Source organism: Pinus tabuliformis, chromosome J (genome assembly GCF_031772625.1).
Source record: "Pinus tabuliformis cultivar Carrire ecotype Pingquan chromosome J, CPIR1, whole genome shotgun sequence".
NCBI lineage: Eukaryota > Viridiplantae > Streptophyta > Pinopsida > Pinales > Pinaceae > Pinus > Pinus tabuliformis.
The window spans coordinates 1,196,303,565-1,196,319,571 of NC_142295.1; the positions used below are offsets into that span (position 1 = coordinate 1,196,303,565).

Genomic DNA, 16,007 nt, shown 5'->3' on the forward strand with positions numbered 1-16,007 from the left:
TTATCACTTAATTAATTTTTATAATAATAATAATTTAATTAGATTTATGGTTTTTAAATTTTAATAATTTGATATTATAAAGTAAATGTTTTGATGATTATTATAAATGGATTAACTAATTAATTTTTATAACTATATTATTTTCAAAAATTAAGCTAAATAATAAGAAAGTGTAAGACTTTTTTCCAAAAAAAGTAAAAAAATGTTGATTTTATTATATATAGTAAAATCAGTACATTATGATCATTCTTGATACGTTATTAAATTTGCATATTGCCACGCAAACCAACATAGTAGAGTGTACACTGACAAATAGGGTTGCTCGAGTGTCTGCACAGTGTATAGCGGGAAATAAGATTGGTCCAGTGTCTGCACATAGTCCAGGTCCACGTAATAATAACAATTGTTCAAAAAACAAGAATGGAGAGAGTAATACATTCAGCCATAAAGCCATCCAAAAAATAAACCAAAAATATCAAAAATATATGAACCCAATAAGCATCCTAATCTGGAAAATAAACAAATACAATGAGAAAAACAGTGTAGACAAAAGTAAAGAAAACGGCATAAAGCCAGCATCTATTGGGCCTGTAGCTCAGTGGTAGAGCATTTGACTGCAGATCAAGAGGTCACCGGTTCGAACCTGGTCAGGCCCTGTGTCTTTCTCGTAGCTCTTTTTCTCGTTTAAGAGCAAGATCGTTCGAGCCCTGTCGGACCCAACGCCTGGTTTTCGGACTAAAAGCAAAGAAATGCCCGGATATATTACTAAGTAAACAATATAAATGTGAGAGACCAGAGCGACGCTAATTGCAGTCAATAAACGATATGCATTACTGTTTAATTTCACGGTATGCATTACTGTTTAATTTCAAACTGACTGTTCAATTATGTTGTTCCGAAAAATAGGAGAAGGGCGTCTGTTTGCAGGGAAATAAAGTTCAAATTATGCCTGATTATTGGTCTCATAAAGTATCGTGGTAGCACCAAAAAGTTTGCTTCAAAGGCTCGTTTTCTATCTGTGAAGATGATCGGTACAAAGGCCCGTTTTCTATCTGTGAAGATGATCGGTACACAGTAGGGATTCGGTCATGGGATCTTCAGCCTATGTCAGATGAAATTATCACATTTCAGTTGCTTCATGCATTTATTTACCCCTGTTAACACTTATATAGCTGCTGGGAGCAGGAGGAGGAGATAATATAAGCGTCTGGAGACTGTTTAGTAATTGAAGTTGGGAGATTTGTGATTTAGGAGTTCAGGATTATAAAGGATATGAGATAAACCGATGGAGTTTAATCTACATGATTTTGAGAATGATAAAAGATGATAATTTTATACATTTATTTACTTCGGTTAACATTTATATAACTGAGTAGAAGGAGATAATTATGGAGACGGTTTGGTAATTGAAGTTGGGAGACTTGTGATTTAGGAGTTTAAGATTATAAAAGTTATGAGATAGTTTGATGGAGTTTAATCTACATGATTTTCAGAATGATTACAAAAACTCATGAAGAATTTGCTAATGAAGAACATCAGAGACAAGTACTCTATTTAACAATGGTAAAGAGACTTGGCTGGGTTATATTGAATGATATCTCTAATTGTTATGTGAGTTATTAGATTTGAGAAATTTAATCCAACTAAATTAACTAATTTATTAAGATATTTTTTTAACTAATTAATTAATTATATAATTAATATAATATTTATATCTTATTTTAACACTTATCCATTAATATATGTAAAAAGATATGTTTAAGAAAATAAAAAATATATTTTTGTATGCAGGTCGTATTGACATGATACCTATAGGTAAATAAATTGAGTAACCCCAATTTACTTTGCCGAACAATTTTTGGATAAGGTTTGACTTCACAGTTAAATTTTATCATCTGAGATAAATACCACCTTTGTCATATACAAATTTACTTTAGGTAGACGGATACCGTCATTCTTATGTCGATTTTGATTTTGAGAATATTTACGCCGTAAGGCGTTCCCCTCTGAAATGAACTTCCCTAAAATCTACCTGTCATCCGTCTGTGCCGTTAGATCATGTGTTAGACGATTATAGTATTGTCAATCGTTGGATTAAAGGAAGGGAGTTGAATGGTTATAACGGGAAGCTGAAGCGAAGGTCCAGATCGATGTCCGCAGCGGATATTGCAGCTCCAACCAAACTTATTACAGCAATCGAAAACCAGTGGATTTTCCCAAGACGAATTCCTGGATCTCCCCACCTACGTCTCCTCGCTTCGCCACAATGGCCGCATAGCCCTCATCGACTCTGCCACTGGGGAAACCACCACATTTCCCCAACTATGGTAGAGCGTAAAGTCACTTGCCGCTGGTTAACCGGCCTTGGCATCAAAAAATCCAACATTGTACTCATCCTCCCGCCGAATTCAATCTATTTCTTCATTATCTATGTGGTTGTCTTTTCCATTTTCATCTGTTTGGTATGTTTTTTTCTGTGAGAGGTGGAGACTATCGGGCAACACATTCTGAGACCTTCTTTACTCAGGACTTGGAGCTGTTTACTGGGTGCTTGAATCTACTGGCCACTGTGACTGGCCTTGAAATGAGTCTTGGATTATCTGCAAGCCTACTGGTGATCTTTGAATATGGTGGGTGGGAAAAAAGTATTTAGAATATGGCTAGTTTATAACTCGAGGGTGGGTCTCTGCAACCTATGAATGGACTCGGCTCTTGACAGGTTGACCTAAATGGCAATTTGTTGGAAGAACGATCAATGGATTAATACACAGACACCCATGTTGGTGACAGAGAACAAAATCTCTTCAGGGAAGCACAGAGGTGCCTGTGGTTGGCTTTGTTTGGTAGCGGCATGTAAAATTGGACAACCTGTTGGTTTGAGAGTCCTCACTGGTTCAAAATTGGGTCTGAACCCATTGATTTTAGCATTGGATTCAGTTAGAAGCACTGAAGTACAAGGAAGCTACACAACTGCATTGAAACAAGACAAAATTTGGGGATTGGGGGCAAAGAAAGAATCTTATGTCCACCATCTGAGACAACAACACTTTTCCAGGCATTGACGTGGGACAGCGCAGGGATTTGAAGATAAATTTGGGCAGCATATCACCCGCAACATATCATCCCTTTGTGGCAACAAGGATTTCAGGAGTCCAACTGTAGCAGCAGACAGATTTTAGGGCATTGAGGTAGGCTGCAACCTATTTCCAAAGGCCCTGTTCGATAGCGGCCTAATCCTGTGACAACAAAGAAGGTGTGCTAAATTCCTCTTGGTAGCGAGGTATGGTGGAGAGCGTTTGGAAGCAATGGAAGCCCAGATTGGTATCAACAACAACTTTGAGATAATCTCACGCAGTCTGGAGCAGTAGGAGGTACAAAGTACCAAAGATAGAGGTAAGGTCAAATTAAGTAGCCCAGTAGGATTTGTGATAGAAATCACTGTGTTTTTGGATTGTAACGAAACATTGAGAGGACTGGTCCTAAGCTCTCTATGTATTGTGGAATTGGTTTCATGTGAATAAATTGTTGACTGCATGGTTACCTTATTGTACTTCAATAATGAATTTGGTTGCAATAAATTGAGGGAATTATTGTTGAATTCAAATCTATCATGAGCTCTTTCCTAACCTTAAGGGAGGTTTCAAAGCAAGAGCATTGAAATCCAACGTAAATCCGGAAATGCCAAAACAATATTTTTTATTTTTTAATGCTTGTGGATTTTTTCAAGAATAATTCCAAAAACATGTTTTCTGGACTCTTGCCAATTTTTTATCAATGCTGCTGAAATCCCCAATATGCAACTATATGTATTGTATATGCCAATTTTAGCACGAAAAACCCAAAAAATAGTGGATATTTAAGTTGCACAACTGTGCTTAAAAATACCAGATTTATGGGTCACAAGTTCAATTCCAGTCAAGTTCCTCTGGGTTACCAGCCTCTATTGTGGCTAGCAGATCAGCTGCCCTCCATCCAAATATTCCAAGGAATGGGGGAATCTCTCATGGTATTCTTTGGAAAAAAGAAAAATTGCAATACATTTGAAATTGATAGATCAAGCCAATCAGTGAGCTCATACACAACTGTGCATAGTTAAATCCAGACCAAAGAGATGAATAAGCAAAATTCAGCTGACTTCAATGCTAGATATATGGCACAGAGGCATCGTAATTAATTTCCAATGAAGATTGGGGTGTCACCAATAAATTTGATCTACTATGTCAGCCCTGAGCATTAGCTCAACTGGTTGAATCATCTTGCAACCGATAAGACATGTTGTTGACAGGGAATTTATATGCTACAGTATCTTTGTTCATGGTGTAAAGAAATATCAACATCAAACTACATAGTACGACTCGGGATGAACTAGTGGTTATAATAACCCTTCTTTTTGGCATTTCGAGGCTCCTTTATATTTTATATTGTTGAATGGGTATGCGATTTTACTTGGAGGAATTGCTGCAGTGTTCTGTTCTTCTGAGCATAATGCAACCACCGCCTTCTCCTTTTTATATGGTATGATGTTGAATGGATATAAACTTTTCTTAGAGGAATTGGTGCTATGTTCCTCTGCAACTAGTTAGTTATCAAACAAGTTATAAATATATTGTCATCTTAGGGTTTTTCATTATGTCTTGCTATATCCATATGTAGCAACCTGAAACCTTCTGCTTAGCATCTGCCCGAGGAATGTGAGCTTCACGTCCCTAACATGTGTAGTCATATGAATAACTAGTTGGCTTTCCATATTTCTGGTCTGAACGTGCTCCCAAATGTTTATTTATGTAGTCATAGGAATAACTTGTTGGGTTTATCCATGCTTCCGGTCTCAAGATGTTCCCAAAAGCTTATTTGCTGCCATTCACCAGTGAAATCTTAGCAATAATTCTTTTTTTCTTTTAGATTGATATCAACATTTCCAAAATAAAGTGCAAGTAATTTCAAAACACGTATAATGTAGCATTTATGATTCTGAATAATGAAAGATACTCAAATGAACACAGAGACCTTATCAAGAGATGATAAAGAACATAGTATACATGCTCTCACACAATACTTCGGATTAAAACAACAAAGATGAATTTTGAAAGATAAACATACACAGAAACTATTAATCTTATAAACTGAAAATAAGAGAAGTAAACTTGTGTGGTTTCTGGTTTCTGATAGATTTAGTGGATGTCGAGGCCACTCACTCTGTGGCCTTTAGCTTATTGAACCACATAGCCTTTAGCTTATTATATTATAATATATTTATTATTTATATTTACAACCAAAAGAAGTTGTAAGTCATTTCACTTGTTAAATAACTGGAAAATCTTGTTTCGTGACAAGATACCTATAAAGGTTTTGTTTTGGTTGGTTTTTTTTTTTTTTTTCTTCTTCTTCTCAGGTTTTAGATTTAGTATTTTCTAAAGTACTATTTTGGTATCGATCAATGGGTGTTTTGAATTGATTTTTCGGGTATGCATTATTCTTATCTCATGTGAGAGGTTCCTCTGGATATTTTGCTCATGTGCATAATCGATTTTTGAAACTACTGTTATCTCAAATACCTGTTACTTCATTGTCTCATGTGAGAGATACCTCTGGATATCTTGCTCGTGGACAGAATGGGTGTTTGAAACTGTTGCTATGTGCAATACCTGTTAATTTTTGTCTCATGAACTCTGGTTCATTACTGTGCATAGATCAGTGGTTGAATATTACATTTACTATTTGCTTAACGACTGTGTATGTTTCATTTTTTGCGTCAATTGGACACATTTTATGATAAGGAAATAGTTTGCTTAGTCTTACAAGGAAATCTTGAATGTCTAGTATCAATGGAATGTGCGAATAGGTTTCTAGTAACATTGAAAAATGAGGCATGTTTAGGTATAGTTTGCCTCTCTTTTTTTTTTTTTTTCAATTTCAAGAATTTTTTTTCAAGAATTATTTATGATGGAATGTGTAATTTTATGTTTCTTTTTTAATTTGGTGCCCTCTTTGCTGTAGATATGTAGATACGTTCTGAGAAAGTATCATCCAATTGTCCAACCAAGCTAGCTAGATCATCTGACATGGTGTCAACAAAAACCCTGACAATTCTCCACTCTTGAAATGTTGCTCGCAAGCTGAACCATGTTAGGAATTTTTGATGGAAATCTTTCTGAATATGACAGTCCCGTTCCAACCAACGAATGATCTTAACACAATACTCGTAGTTATTCTCCAAAGAACCAGTGAAATCTGGTGGGGACAGCTGAACACCATTAGGCACATTCCTATCACAATCATGTACACCATGTCTGCTTAAAACTCTCTTCCTTGACCCGCCAATTTGTGGTTCACCAACTGGGACTTCCTTGATTGGTTCACAGCTCAGTTTTCAGAGTTAACATTAGGCTTTGCATGAGAGTTTCTCAAAGTTCCAACCCCTGTATCATCCCCTTTTCACATGCTGACAGGAACTACAGGATGTGAACAATCAAAAGGTACAACTTCCACCTCATTTCGAGTGGGCGTGCCGAATTCATTATTATTGGTTGCTTCCTCTAACAATGTAGCTTTAGAATGATTTTCATGATAAATTTTAGGCAGACCCATTGTCTGATTATTCTCACTTGAATTTGTTGAATCCCTTTGTGATTCTACTTGAGCAAGTAAACCATTTCCCATGCCCATTTCAGCCATTTTCCGTTCCTCATCCAGAACAGAAACAGAATCTCCATGCACATCTTCAGGTTCTGTAGCTTGATTCATGTTAAATCTTGTCTTCGCTTCCTTAGATGCCTTCAATTTAGGGGTCAAACTTGAATTTACACCCCAATCACTGGAGTTGACTGGCTTAGCAGACTCACAACCCTGAGTTTTTTCGCAATAAGGATTGTGGTAAGAGGGTTGATCATTGTTGGGACATTAAGATGTGCCATTAGAACCCTATTCTTGGGCCCAAGCATTATGCATAATATTTCCAAAATAGAAACACAGAGCATAAATGTTTTGGCATTCAGGTTGGTCAATTTATTTTTGAAGATGAGGAGCAACATTATTCCAAAATCATCTAGAACCCCTCCTTGTGCAAATCAGTTGGGAACGGGTAAACGGTTCATATTATAATATGAACAATTGCCTTAACATTCATCTAATTTTGTTCATCTCTTGCTTTTATGAGGTCCTTTCAAAATTGGTAATAATAATAATAAATATACATGTTTGGATGCAGGGTTCACTGGTGACGAATCCAAACATTGACTTGGTAAGTTTTCAAACTTCCATTTATATTCTTATATTTCTTATGCATTTGTATTTTGGTTAATTAAAGATTGATAAGTCCGGATGCATCTCAAGTTAATGTTTAGTCAGTTCTTTCCCATCACTTTCTGAAATCGCTCTGGGTTACCAGCCTCTATTGTGGCTAGCAGATCAGCTGCCCTCCATCCAAATATTCCAAGGAATAGGGGAATCTCTCATGGTATTCTTTGGAAAAAAGAAAAATTGCAATACATTTGAAATTGATAGATCAAGCCAATCAGTGAGCTCATACACAACTGTGCATAGTCAAATCCAGACCAAAGAGATGAATAAGCAAAATTCAGCTGACTTCAATGCTAGATATATGGCACAGATGCATCATAATTAATTTCCAATGAAGATTGGGGTGTCACCAATAAATTTGATCTACTATGTCAGCCCTGAGCATTAGCTCAACTGGTTGAATCATCTTGCAACCGATAAGACATGTTGTTGACAGGGAATTTATAAGCTACAGGTTCAAATCCAGCCAATCCCCTCGGGTTTGTCAGCCACTACTGTGGCAGTTGAGCCATCCTCATACGGATATTCAAAGTTGACGGGGAAGGATCCCACAAAGGTTTCCTTGGAAAGAAATTTGACTTACTATCTCTTAAACTAGAGATTTTACTTTATTTATTTAGTCCACAAAGAAGTTATCAAAATTTCTCATAAATTATCTTTGTTCATGGTGTAAAGAAATATCAACATCAAACTACATAGTACGACTCGGGATGAACTAGTGGTTATAATAACCCTTCTTTTTGGCATTTCGAGGCTCCTTTATATTTTTATTGTTGAATGGGTATGCGATTTTACTTGGAGGAATTGCTGCAGTGTTCTGTTCTTCTGAGCATAATGCAACCACCGCCTCCTCCTTTTTATATGGTATGATGTTGAATGGATATAAACTTTTCTTAGAGGAATTGGTGCTATGTTCCTCTGCAACTGGTTAGTTATCAAACAATTTATAAATATATTGTCATCTTAGGGTTTTTCTTTATGTCTTGCTATATCCATATGTAGCAACCTGAAACCTTCTGCTTAGCATCTGCCCGAGGAATGCGAGCTTCACGTCCCTAACATGTGTAGTCATATGAATAACTAGTTGGCTTTCCATATTTCTGGTCTGAACGTGCTCCCAAATGTTTATTTATGTAGTCATAGGAATAAATTGTTGGGTTTATCCATGCTTCCGGTCTCAAGATGTTCCCAAAAGCTTATTTGCTGCCATTCACCAGTGAAATCTTAGCAATAATTCTTTTTTTCTTTTAGATTGATATCAACATTTCCAAAATAAAGTGCAAGTAATTTCAAAACATGTATAATGTAGCATTTATGATTCTGAATAATGAAAGATACTCAAATGAACACAAAGACCTTATCAAGAGATGATAAATAACATAGTATACTTGCTCTCACACTATACATCGGATTAAAACAACAAAGATTAATTTTGAAAGATAAACATACATAGAAACTATTAATCTTATAAACTGAAAATAAGAGAAGTAAACTTGTGTGATTTATGGTTTCTGATAGATTTAGTGGATGTCGAGGCCACTCACTCTGTAGCCTTTAGCTTATTATATTATTATAAGATATTTATTATTTATATTTACAACCAAAAGAAGTTGTAAGTCATTTCACTTGTTAAATAACTGGAAAATCTTGTTTCATGACAAGATACCTATAAAGGTTTTTTTTTTTGTTATAAAGGTTTTAGATTTAGTATTTTCTAAAGTACTATTTTGGTATCGATAAATGGGTGTTTTGAATTGATTTTTCGGGTATGCATTATTCTTATCTCATGTGAGAGGTTCTTCTGGATATTTTGCTCATGTGCATAATCGATTTTTGAAACTACTGTTATCTCAAATACCTGTTACTTCATTGTCTCATGTGAGAGATACCTCTGGATATCTTGCTCGTGGACAGAATGGGTGTTTGAAACTGTTGCTATGTGCAATACCTGTTAATTTTTGTCTCATGAACTCTGGTTCATTACTGTGCATAGATCAGTGGTTGAATATTACATTTACTATTTGCTTAACGACTGTGTATGTTTCATTTTTTGCGTCAATTGGACACATTTTATGATAAGGAAATAGTTTGCTTAGTCTTACAAGGAAATCTTGAATGTCTAGTAGCAATGGAATGTGCGAATAGGTTTCTAATAACATTGAAAAATGAGGCATGTTTAGGTATAGTTTGCCTGTCTGTTTTTTTTTTCTTTTTTCAATTTCAAGAATTTTTTTTCAAGAATTATTTATGATGGAATGTGTAATTTTATGTTTCTTTTTTAATTTGGTGCCCTCTTTGCTGTAGTTATGTAGATACGTTTTGAGAACCAACCAAGGTAGCTAGATCATCTGACAGGGTGTCAACAAAAACCCTGACAATTCTCCACTCTTGAGATGTTGCTCGCAAGCTGAACCATGTCAGGAATTTTTTATGGAAATCTTTCTGAATATGACAGTCCCGTTCCAACCAACGAATGAACTTAACACAATACTCGTAATTATTCTCCAAAGAACCAGTTAAATCTGGTGAGGACAGCTGAACACCATTAGGCACATTCCTATCACAATCATGTACACCATGTCTGCTTAAAACTCTCTTCCTTGACCCACCAATTTGTGGTTCACCAACTAGGACTTCCTTGATTGGTTCACAGCTCAGTTTTCAGAGTTGACATTAGGCTTTGCATGAGAGTTTCTCAAAGTTCCAACCCCTGTATCATCCCCTTTTCACATGCTGATAGGAACTACAGGATGTGAACAATCAAAAGGTACAACTTCCACCTCATTTTGAGTGGGCGTGCCGAATTCATTATTATTGGTTGCTTCCTCTAACAATGTAGCTTTAGAATGATTTTCATGATAAATTTTAGGCAGACCCATTGTCTGATTATTATCACTTGAATTTGTTGAATCCCTTTGTGATTCTACTTGAGCAAGTGAACCATTTCCCATGCCCATTTCAGCCATTTTCCGTTCCTCATCCAGAACAGAAACAGAATCTCCATGCGCATCTTCAGGTTCTGCAGCTTGATTCATGTTAAATCTTGTCTTCGCTTCCTTAGATACCTTCAATGTAGGGGTCAAACTTGAATTCCCACCCCAATCACTGGAGTTGACTGGCTTAACAGACTCACAACCCTGAGTTTTTTCGCAATAAGGATTGTGGTAAGAGGGTTGATCATTGTTGGGACATTCAGATGTGCCATTAGAACCCTATTCTTGGGCCCAAGCATTATGCATAATATTTCCAAAATAGAAACGCACAGCATAAATGTTTTGGCATTTAGGTTGGTAAATTTATTTTTGAAGATGAGGAGCAAGATTTTTCCAAAATCATCTAGAAACCCTCCTTGTGAAAATCAGTTGGGAACGGGTAAACGGTTGGTATTATAATATGAACAATTGCCTTAACATTCATCAAATTTTGTTCATCTCTTGCTTTTATAAGGTCCTTTCAAAATTGGTAATAATAATAATAAATATACATGTTTGGATGCAGGGTTCGCTGGTGACGAATCCAAACATTGACTTGGTAAGTTTTCAAACTTCCATTTATATTCTTATATTTCTTATGCATTTGTATTTTGGTTAATTAAAGATTGATAAGTCCGGATGCATCTCAAGTTAATGTTTAGTCAGTTCTTTCCCAGCACTTTCTGAAATCATGCAGAATCTCACCATGGATTATTTGATCTTTAGGAAGATGTTTTATATTAAATTACTGAATTACTGGTTTCATGGACTACGAGGACATGCCTGATTTCATTGTGACGGAGGAAGTTACAAGTGTCAATGCAGGTAGGCGTTTTCTTATTGTCTGCTTTCTTTCTTTCTGAGAACTCTTAAGAGTTCCATGAGATCTAATTTATAGTTGAGAAAATTAACATTATATAAATTGATGCCAGATTTATTGAGTTATTGTTTTCTTTCATGTAAAAAGACATATTTTTGAACATATAGACGTAAGCGTCAACATCTGATATCTTCTTGGTTATTACAGTTTTACTTTTTTTTTTTGGTAGTGATATGATTTTTTGTTTTGCTAAATGCTTAGTAACTTTCTTCTTGAATATGTGCACAGGGATGTTCTTTTTCCGTAATTCTGAGTGGAGCATGCGATTTTTGGATTTGTGGTGGAAACAGACCAGTTTTATTCTTCCATTTGGCCATTGTAAAAGTGGCGACAATGATGCATTGAAGGATTTAGTTAAGTCCATGCCTAAAGATGAGAAGAAGCAACATGTTCGCATTCCACGCATGCAATGTGTATTCAATTCAAACATGTGGTCTCCATCATGGAAAAGCTGCCACCACTTAAAGATTTAAGTAAAACTATTTGGCGAGTTAAAAAAGCTTCCATATTTCAAGGATTTTTAATATTGTTTATTATCTATGCCCTCGAGATGAAATTAAATTTGCAAGATGCCTCATTTTGTCTTTGTAATTATCTCGAGTATAATAATTCAACACATTTTTGTGTGCTGATTGTTGGAGGAAAAGAATCCCTGAAATAATAAGTGTTTTAGAAGAGGAGTTTAACCGATGACAACCAATAAAATGTATAGCAGCACAACTTTGCTGAATTTGGCAAAGAGAGGTTGAGATTGAGATCTTGATTTGCTAGATAAATTGAATTAATCTACACAATAAGCAATATTTTCTTCCACATGCATGCAAAAGAATTGAATCCATGCTTCTTTAGTATAGAGAGTTCCCTTGTTTTTCCTTCTTGGATGTGATACTGCAGTGCAGATATTGCTAGACAACTCTGCTCTTCATTCTTGCAATTTTTAAAATAAATGGAAGTTTTGTAAATTAGACATAGAGATGTCGAGATGTCAATCGGCAAGCTAGATAGTGAATTGATCTACTCCATGAGCAATACATTCTTGCACAAGCATTTAAAAGAATTGAATCTATGCATCTTTGGTCTATCCAGAGATCTACCTTTGTACTTTTTCCTTTGTCGAGTTACTAACAGTGCAGAGATTGCTAGGACATTCTTGGTATTTCTTTGAGGTCTCTTTGCTTGAAGAATAGATCAAGGATTGCTAGATAACTTGGAGTGAATCATATACACTTCTATTATATCATTGAATGAGCTATTTAGCAAACATCGATCTACTTCAAGCTAAGAGACCTTAAAAATTTATCAAGAATGTCATAGCAATCTCTGCACTGATAGTAACATGTCAAAAGCAACTCTCCAGGGAGACCAAAAAAGCATAGCTTCACATATTTTACTTGCTTGGCCATAAATATTGCTTTTGCATTTCTGTCCATTACAATTTCTTACCTTATTCACAAGACCTTGAAACTTTTCTCATATACATAATTCGAGATAAAATAGGATGTTATCGAGATGTTCGCAACACTGATTCTAAGTTTCAGTACTTGTTGTTGCACGTTTTCTTTTTCAGTTCTTCAAGTTTGGGAATGAACTATAGGCGTATGAATGCAAACAATGGTCGTATGCATACAAACAAGTATATCCATGAGCTTTTCTGTATCAGTTCTTCTGGTATGGAATTGAATTATAGGTGCATGAATGCAAAGATGCCCATATGAGGCACGTGCATGAGCTTCAGTTTGAAAAACTTTTAGATGTAGGAAAATGTTGAATTATGGATTTTACATAAAAACGGTAGCCAATCCTTTCATTCTGGAAGCAGAAAAGTTTGGATATCAGAACATACATACAATTAGCCTTGTCTCCATATTTTCCAAACCAGAAATTAATCATGAAGATTTCCATACTTGGGTCTCTCACAATCAATTCCCCACTCTCATCTCCCAAAGGCAAATCCCCTTTGATTACCGGGGAATTGATATTCCCAACAAGTACAACAAGCAGCCCATTTTCAAGTAATCAATTGAGTCTTGGCAATGTGGTATTAAGGGCTTCTCACAGCTTCAATGGCAGAACCATCAGCGCCAGTTTTGCAACAAAAGAAAAGAGGGATATTACTTTCAGGAGGAAAAATGATCACTATGCTCTTTTGGGTGTCTCTTGTCATGCCTCCTGCAATGATATCAGGGTTGCATACAAAAGACTGGCACTGAAATACCACCCTGATGTCATGCCTCTACAACAGCTTGAGACAACCACTGACCTTTATTCTGAGATAAATCAGGTTTATGACACTGTGTCTGATCCACAAAAGAGAAAAGCATATGATGATCTGCACCTCATACCCAACTTTGACACTGTCAGGGTTGCAGCATCCCCATCCTCATTTGAGCATTGGAGAGGAAGGAATTGGGAAACAGATCAATGTTGGTGGTGAGGGGGAATTGTGACCATGTTCTTATTTCTAACTCCAGTGCGTGGATTTTGGTTATGTATTAGAGATGAATAAGACCTTTCAAGATCATACCTTCTAGAGAAGGCAAAGGACCAAGATATGTGGTGAAAATTTTCAGGCTGCTTGAATGTACTCTGGTACTTTGCTTCCTATTTATGTATGGTGTGATGCTGGGACCCATGCCCTCTTGTTTAATATATGTTATTATGTATATATTTCTTTATGATGGGATGACCTTGTAATTAGTTTTGGTGGGATATTTATTTGGAGGATTCTTACTGCTATCACAATAGTCAAGATGGTCACTTCTAACTTTCTTGTAGTCGAAGCACATGGACATCATTGGATAATGGAGATCATCACAATGCAGCTTCCTACAAGAATGCTTGGGACATTGAAGAAGCCATCAGATTTTTTGTGCCTCTTGCCATCTGTCCCCTCCCTCAACAATGGCTTACAACATCTATGGTATTTTATACAAACTTTTGTGCAAGATCAAGAGATCCATGCCTAACAGTCAACTTGACTTATCGTGACTTTAGTCGTTATATAAAAAAAAACATGGATAGATACATTGATTTTGATTAGAATTGTAACTTGTTTCCAATATTTATTTTTATACAATATCTATCATATGTTTATTGTAGATATTATCTAGCACCTTTCAAAAGTTGTTTCCAAGGAAAGTACCTTCAACATTCTCGTTTGTGTCCTCATAGGGTGATCATTAGCCTATTTTCCAGGGCTTTATATTGTTCTTTGTCATGGTAATAAAAGTTGATTGAATGATCTTGGACATTGTAAATATATAATTTTGAAACATTATAATGATGTGTAGAGATTGCATCGATTTTACAAGACACTTCAAGGTACTAGTTCCTTTCCTATTGCCTTACGGCGTTTTCTTTGCAACATCTGGTGCAAATGCTAGTTTAGAATTTGAGAATATTTTGAAATTTAAAAATCAGGAGAAACCTCTTCTGAACATCAAATTATGTAACTAAGCATAGTTTCCTCAATAGAGAAACCCTGCGGAAGTCTTCTGCAGCGCCTTCGAAAGACTCAAAAGCCATGCCGCAAATGGGCAGTGATAGTTGACCGTCGAAGCCGCTCCGGATTATTGTTTGCAGAAATACATGAGGGCATGAGGATTTCACATCTATCCAATTTGCAAGTTTCCAGGTCTTTGTAGAGACGCTTTTGGGCTGTTGTCTGTCGTTTTCACTCTCTATTAGAGCCCTCTGTTCGCATAACGGTCGAATTTTGTTTCGTTACCGTTACTAACAGTTATTGTCCTCCGGATATTGATTAAATTATATAATGAAAATAATTATGTTGTATTGGATTCCATGTTCAATAACCTGCTCGACCCTACTCACTACTCGACTCTCAAGTATGGTTGTGGGCAGGGGTAAAGTTCTAAAATCGCAAAATCATGAATATATAAATGGGTGTTCTTTTCAAAGTTTATGATTCTTTGATAAGAAATAAGTGAAATCTTAAGGATAAAAGGTTATGATCATTTATTTGAAAATGGGACGAAATATAATTTTTTTAAGATTTTATTTATTTTGAGATAAGTTATCACAATTATATTCCTAGGGTTGTTTTGTTACTGTTAATATAGTGGTTTTTTCATTTATAAGCAGCTGATCATAACATTGTTATTTATATTATTTTATTATTTTTCAGTAGGTAATAATAATTTTTTTCAATACTTTTCTCATTTAACTTACTTATTTATGGTTTTTCTTATTTATGAACGAGAAATCATGACTTTGTAATTTTCTTATTCATGTCCATGGTTCCACACATTTCTGTGTAATAAAATTTAAACCTTTGTCATAGTTATTATTAATAAATAATCATATTCATCAAGGTATATTTAGAAGTATATAATGAAAATAATTATGTTATCCTAGATTTTATGTACAATATTAAACAAGTGCAACCCCATTCTCACCTTGTTCAAGGTTGCAACCATTATCCACCTTACAAACTCTTAAGGCTTTTTTCCCTAGAAATACATTCAATCATGATTGTGCTTAAAAATGTTGAAATGATGAATGGGCTAGTTACAAGGTTATGATATCCTACACAAAAATGTGTGAAAACCTAAACATGTGAGTCAAGTATGAGCAAAACCATTTATCACCAAGGCACAAGCTTGTGATTCTATACTTAAGAATGGGTGAAACCATGAACTATTCATAGTTTTCTCCATTACCAAGTAAGAATTCAAAACTTTTCTCATGGTTTTGGTTTGACATGCATAGAAGATTTTTAAGCGACGTGTTTCAAGTGAACACTTCACTTTTCATCAAAGAAAATACCAGTAAGAAAGATAACAAGCATAACCTTTTTCACCAACCACAACTTTGTACCATATTTATTCATCATATAA

At 35.4% G+C, this 16,007-nt stretch overlaps 1 protein-coding gene and 1 non-coding gene across 2 annotated transcripts; both read left to right on the forward strand.

The window, feature by feature from the left end:
• Positions 1 to 584: 584 nt before the first annotated feature.
• On the forward strand, positions 585 to 656 carry TRNAC-GCA (transfer RNA cysteine (anticodon GCA)). The gene has a single exon. It is a non-coding gene; the product is annotated as a tRNA-Cys (tRNA).
• A 12,383-nt stretch (positions 657 to 13,039) lies between these two features.
• Positions 13,040 to 13,585, forward strand: LOC149231399 (uncharacterized). Its single transcript, XM_089381618.1, has one exon. It carries the CDS (start codon positions 13,040 to 13,042, stop codon positions 13,583 to 13,585), a length of 546 nt encoding a protein of 181 aa, XP_089237744.1.
• The last annotated feature ends 2,422 nt before the right edge of the window (positions 13,586 to 16,007 follow it).

Coding starts and splice junctions, on each gene's coding strand:
- LOC149231399 (XM_089381618.1), top strand. CDS start 13,040: ATGAAGATTTCCATACTTGGGTCTCTCACAATCAATTCCCCACTCTCA.